The 6000-nt window shown below is 44.1% G+C and overlaps 1 protein-coding gene across 1 annotated transcript in view; it reads right to left on the bottom strand.

Annotated features, from left to right (window-relative positions):
* Positions 1 to 3108: 3108 nt before the first annotated feature.
* The window catches only part of AR (androgen receptor), a gene marked incomplete at both ends in the record, with an annotated part of 191538 nt that continues 188646 nt past the window's right edge, over positions 3109 to 6000 (bottom strand). Inside the window, 3 exons of the mRNA XM_080719506.1 lie at positions 3109 to 3264; positions 4027 to 4184; positions 5036 to 5166. Coding sequence (XP_080575632.1) covers positions 3109 to 3264; positions 4027 to 4184; positions 5036 to 5166 — 445 coding nt within the window. The remainder of the gene's footprint in view (positions 3265 to 4026; positions 4185 to 5035; positions 5167 to 6000) is intronic.

Raw genomic sequence — 6000 nt, 5'->3', positions numbered from 1 at the left:
AAATGCTCCCTCTTTTCTTCTTACTCTCTATTCCCAGCAAGCACTGCAAACCTCTTTGGAGATAGTGCCCCCTTTGACTTGTCCATTGAGTGATCTTGGTCTTCCAGCTCACCAGGTGAGTGGGTCTAGGTGGCCAGTCCTTCACGGGTGAGCAGTGTATCAACCACATAGACTCTGTGGAGCAGAGTTGCATGCAAAATGAGACCTCTGCCAGTCACACTGGCTGGAACATCAGTGGCAAAAAGATTAAAAAAAAATAAAACACAACAACCTTCTCCTTTCATCTAAGAAAGAACAGAGCCAAACTCCTCTGCTCACTAAAATCCCAGTGCAGAAACAGTAGGCCTAAAGCTTTGTTTAGGCTCTTTTTCCCTAGTTTTAACATTTGAAATTCAAAGTAATCCAGTTGTTGCTGTTGCTTTTAATTACACTTCAGTTCCACTGATTTTTGGCTTTTGTGAATAAAGAACAAACATATTTGTAAAGACAAGATTCAAGATTAGAAAATCCATAAAGATGAAATATTTGATAGAGAAATGGAAAGAAGATCCTCTAATATTTACAAGGAGAGGAGTTATTAGAATGATATAATCAAATCCATGTGCCACAAAAGATGAGAATCCTTTCAAAACAGATGTAAAGGAACTATTAAAATGTAACCTAGTTTAACTGAAAAGAGTGGTGAAAGTTTTTTTTTCCTATCTAAGACAGCTAAAAGTGATTCTGTACATAAGCCAGATGGAGTCATAACAAAGAAAACCAGAATCTGTCTATCCCACCCCAGAAAAAGAACACATCAGCTTGGGTTTTTGTCCAGCAGCCTGGGACTGGCATATCACCCATCTTAGATTCCCCTCTCCCTTGTTATTTAAAGAAACTGTTTTGCAAGTTCATTTGGCTATTAATATCCACAGAGAAATCAGGGAAGGAGTCCTGTGCGTATCATATCATGTCACTCAGAAACTACTCAACAAGCAGAGAAAATCAACTGAAACAGACAGCTTCTTGGCTGACCCTTAATTTCTCGAGTTTAACAGATAAAATTAAGATATAAGTGAGGACGCAGTGGCCAAGAGAAAATAGGTGGACATTTCCCCCTGCACTCTGGGCTGGGGAACAAAGTCCACAGAACAGAGTTATATTTAATGTCTATATGAAACCAGTGACCCAGGGACAGACCCTGAGTTGATGAGTGGCAGCCTCCTGGAGCCACACCAACCAGACCTTTTTAAAGGAAGCCAGGGTTCTGTGGGAGGTCTCAGTGGTCCAGCACCCCTCTGACTGCGAGGCAGCAACAGTAGTGAGAAATCTGAGTGACTACAGCCAATGTCAGAGCCCATAATCAGCAGAATAGGAGGAAGATGAGTAAACATGGGCCCATCTGGCATTAGGCTTTGCCTGTGTGGGCTTTATTGAATCGTCATCTTCGTTTCATCTCTCTTGGTTTCTGCTCTCTTCTTCATGTGACTTCTGCAGGTAGAAATGCTGGGTGGCAAAGGGCACTTCTGGATTTCTGGTTCTAGTATCTTCATTGTTCCAACCCTGATTACTGAATGTTCTCTTGCAACCCAATCTGGGGAGCCCCTTTAGCCACTTTGAAGAAGGAAGTACTCATTTCTCCCCTGGACCAGAGACAAGGGCAAGACTCCCAGTATGGCTGATCCCTTTGATGCCTTCTTTCCAGTTTTCCTAAGGGCTCCGGTGTGCTGACAGTTATTAAAAGACATTTGGTAGGAAGTCTGAGACAACTGGAGACAGATAACAGGGCTGCTGTCTTGCCAGTCTTCATAGTGTGTGTGTGTGTGTGTGGGAGGGAATCTCCGCAGAGAATCTGTGAACATGCCCAGAGAAGTGAACAAGCTTTACCATCATGGCTGAAGTGCCATGTGTCCCACAAAACACTTTAGAGAGTGTGAAGAGAGCTTGTGTCCATGTAGTCTGTAGGTCTTTAAAAGCTGGAAGAAGAAGTGGTAGTATTGGGGGATTAACTATTCAGTATCCTAAGCTGAATGGCCAAGCCATTACTTCCTTTTCTTGTGACTACAGCTGCAAGCTCCTTCCTGGATCCCACACAGGAAAGCAGAACTTGATCTGAATGGTACCTCCAAAAGAGTCAGATCTCTCTTCATCTTTTCACTGATCTGACTCTTTGGTGGAAGTGGTCAAGTTTTGGCTAAAGAGCATATTCAGTTAAAAGCTCTTAGAAAAGCTATTGAAAGCCAAACTGAGGATGGCAGCAGAGATTGAGAGAAAAAGGGTTTTGCGGGGAGGTGTTCACATGCAGACAAGTTTTCTAACACAAAGCACATTTTCAGTAAAATGAATTGTACCACAGTTGAGCAGCCTGTCTGGCCCTCAGGGACCAAGGCTGCAGCCAGGTAATAGTGATCCATCAGCCCTCCTTGTCTTCTCAATTCTCTGTACCACCTCCTGCCAGCTCAGCTCTAGGGTCACTCTGTTCTTTAATGGCAACAGCCACTGGCAAAAACTGAAGTCTTTCTGGGAGGGAGGGGATGAAGAGAAAGAGTGACTCCTCATGGGCCTTCTCATCACTGCTGGCTTCCTTGGGGATTTCTCTTTGTATGCTTTTGAGAAAAAAGCCCCAGCAAAGTTTTCAGCTGTGTTGTTGTTGTTGTTGTTGTTGTTGTTGTTGTTGTTGTTGTCATTTTCTATGTTTATTTGTTCAAACTTTCTTCTCTGGATACTTTTCGTTCTCTAAACTTCCCATGGCATAAGGTAAGTGAACATTTGTGCGGCTGGTACGCAGCACAGTGCTGTAAACAAGCACAACTTGACACCCGGCCACATGAGGATCATCTCAGATTTAAAGAAACACAACACCATTCAAAACATAGATAGGAGCCACAACGAAGAGCAGTCTGAAGGTGCCATGGAAGGGTGAGAGAGGGAGGGAAGTAGAAAAAAAGGATAAAAAGAGAAAAAAATAAAGCCCAGCAAATAGAACTTGGGAACGTGTTCACAACAGACTGTACATCAATAGAGGAAATTCCCCAAGGCACTGCAGAGAAGTAGTGCAGAGTTATAACAGGCAGAAGACACTTGAAAGGGTAAGTGGGGTGGGAGAGAGAGACAGGGGCTTCCGAAGCTTCACTGTGTGTGGAAATAGATGGGCTTGACTTTCCCAGAAAGGATCTTGGGCACTTGCACAGAGATGATCTCCGCCATCATTTCCGGAAAGTCCACGCTCACCATGTGGGACTTGATTAGCAGATCAAAAGTGAACTGATGCAGCTCTCTGGCAATCTGCAAGGGGCAATAAAAGAGACATTCAGTTGGCAAGGAGGTGGCTTCTGCCAGATGTTTCCCCCACCACCTCTGATTTCCAGGCCTTTTGGTGTTTGGTTCCTTTTTCTATGCTTGGACATACTCTATGATACTGAGGTGTAAGTGTGTGTGTGTGTGTGTGTGTGTGTGTGTGTGTGTGTGTGTGTAAACTGTCTCCAGGGCTCCCATGGGGATTCTTATACCATTGCAAGCACTCTGATTCAAGACTGAGCATTCTTCTTTCCTAGCGCGCGCGCGCGCACACACACACACACACACACATTTTCTTTCTTTCTCACACCTACATACATCCTCTCATATTCACTCTTTCACACACACTCTCTCATATGCATTCTTATACACACATATTCTCTCACACATGCACACTCTCACACACACCCTCACTCTCTCATACATAGAGGCCAACTCACATGTACATGACTGAAAAAAATGGGTAAAAACATCCAGGTCGGCTTTGTTTCTCTAGAGAATTCATGTGTTTTCAGCTCCTTCCCTGAGTTTCCACTGCTCTGTTCTCAAGTCCTCCACCCTTCTCACAGCATTCAGCTGGGACACTCTGACCTGTGTTCCTTTCTTCTCCATTGCATTTTCAACCCAGACCACACATTCAAAGCCAGAGGGGAATAGGAGCACCTCCCAACAGGTGGTGCCAGACTGTAGAGGGACCTATTATCCCTTGGCTCTATCAGGCCGCTCGCTCTCTTTCCCTCATTTGCTTACAGGCTGCACAGAGTCCAGGAGCTTGGTGAGTTGGTAGAAGCGCCTTGAGCAGGATGTGGGATTTTTTCTTTTGCATGCAATGATACGATCCAGTTCCTTGATGTAGTTCATTCGCAGTTCATCAAAGAATTTTTGATTTTTCAGCCCATCCACTGGAACTGATGTGGGATGAAGACAGAATGGGGAGGGAAAGCATGCCCATGAAGGAGGATTAGACAAAGTACCAAGTTTTCTGACCACAAACTTTACTCCCACCACCTAGAGAAGGGAACTATCTATGTGGCTTCCTGTCACTTGAAGTCTTTGTGCCTGGAGTCTTTGGTATGCCAGAGAGCTTTTAGGGAAAAGGATAGCTGGCACCAAGTGGAAGGGAATCAAATGAGTAAAATTTACTGAATCTTTTTCTTTTTTTAGTCTTCTTGTGTACTCATTTCTTAGGACCCAAGGTTCTATGCTGTTCACCATTCAGCTCTGATTTAGAGAATTAAAATATCTAGCTTCTCATTTCAAATTTTGACCCCTTTCTCCTGATGCTCTTTTTAGATGAGACAGTGAAGAAAGGTTACTTAGCTTCCAAACAATCCCTGGCTCAGTGGCTCACATAAACCTCCGACTGTCAGTAGAAGAGGAAATGCCTTTCAAAAGGCAATCCTTCCTGCTCTCCTGTTCTGCACTGTATATGGTGGAGTGTCTCATGCTTGTGCTATAGCTCAAGCTGTGGAAAAATTCCAAGAACTACTAAAACCAGCCAGAAATGCCTATTCCTGCAGAGAGACTGGGAGTAGGTAAGTATCTGATGGAGGCAGGAGCCTACCAAACAACTGGATCTCTAGCCATGAAAACGATTTTTGTTAGGAAAAATGATGCTGAGAGAGTTGAGGGAGGAAGGGTAAAGAAGTAGGGAAATGTCCAGGAACTGGATTCTTCATGATAACCTTTTAGTGGAGAAAGCAGCACCCTCTAGGCCTCTGTGCTCCCAGGGGGAGTTCCTGTACTCCCAGGCACTTACTAATGCTGAAGAGAAGCAGTGCTTTCATGCACAGGAATTCCTGTGGGGTGATTTGAAGCCATCCAAACTCTTGAGAGAGGTGCCTCATCCGGACACACTGGCTGTACATTCGGGACTTGTGCATGCGGTACCTGAGAAGGGGACATGGAAGAAGTAGAGGAATGATGCTAAGGGCAGACCCAGAGAAAATGGCTGAGGGCAGCCTTCCTTCCCATGTTTTCAAAGAAAATCATGATCTTTCTCTTTCTTGTGCTTTGGTGGCAAGGAACAAAAAGAAACAAAGCTGTTCTTCCATCTCCACCCCCAATACCGACATCCTGATAACTACTCATCATTCCTGGCCAGGATGTGGGTTAACACATGGAACTTCCAGGTCTCTGTGCCCTGTCTGTTTCCTGATTTAGGCACAGGAAAGCATAACCAAATGAAAACAATAGGGTAAGCACATGGTCTCCCTGACTACATATAGTTGTAGTATACCAGCTATAACGAGAGCCAAACCCTACCTCTGAACCAGGCCTAACTTGGAACATTTCTAGGAGGAAGAACCCTGCAATCAGCACTTCACATAAGAATATCAAGATTTGTAAGTGGCCACAGGCATTTATCCTGTCAACATGCCTGCCAGCCTGCCTCTTGGATCAAAATCCATTTCCCATAATACAGACTTAATTATTTATTTAAAAGCTCCCTAGCAAGCATGTTGACTCTCAGTACTTAGGAGGCTGGGGCAGGAGGATTGCAGGTTCCAGGCCAACTTCAGCAACTTAGTGAGATCCTCTGTAACTTATCCAGACCCTGTTTCAAAATAAAAACAAATTTTAAAAAAGGGCTGGGAATGTCACTTAGAGGTAAAATTCCCATGGGTTCAATTGCTGGTACCAAAAATAAACAACAACAACAACAACAACAACATCAAACTCCCAGTGATAGTGATTCCACATTGTTCTTTCAAAACGACTTTC

This window comes from Muscardinus avellanarius, assembly GCF_963383645.1.
Source record: "Muscardinus avellanarius genome assembly, chromosome: X".
NCBI classification, from domain to species: domain Eukaryota; kingdom Metazoa; phylum Chordata; class Mammalia; order Rodentia; family Gliridae; genus Muscardinus; species Muscardinus avellanarius.
The sequence above is the reverse complement of the archived record's forward strand: the minus strand, read 5'-3'. Positions and strand labels throughout refer to the sequence as shown.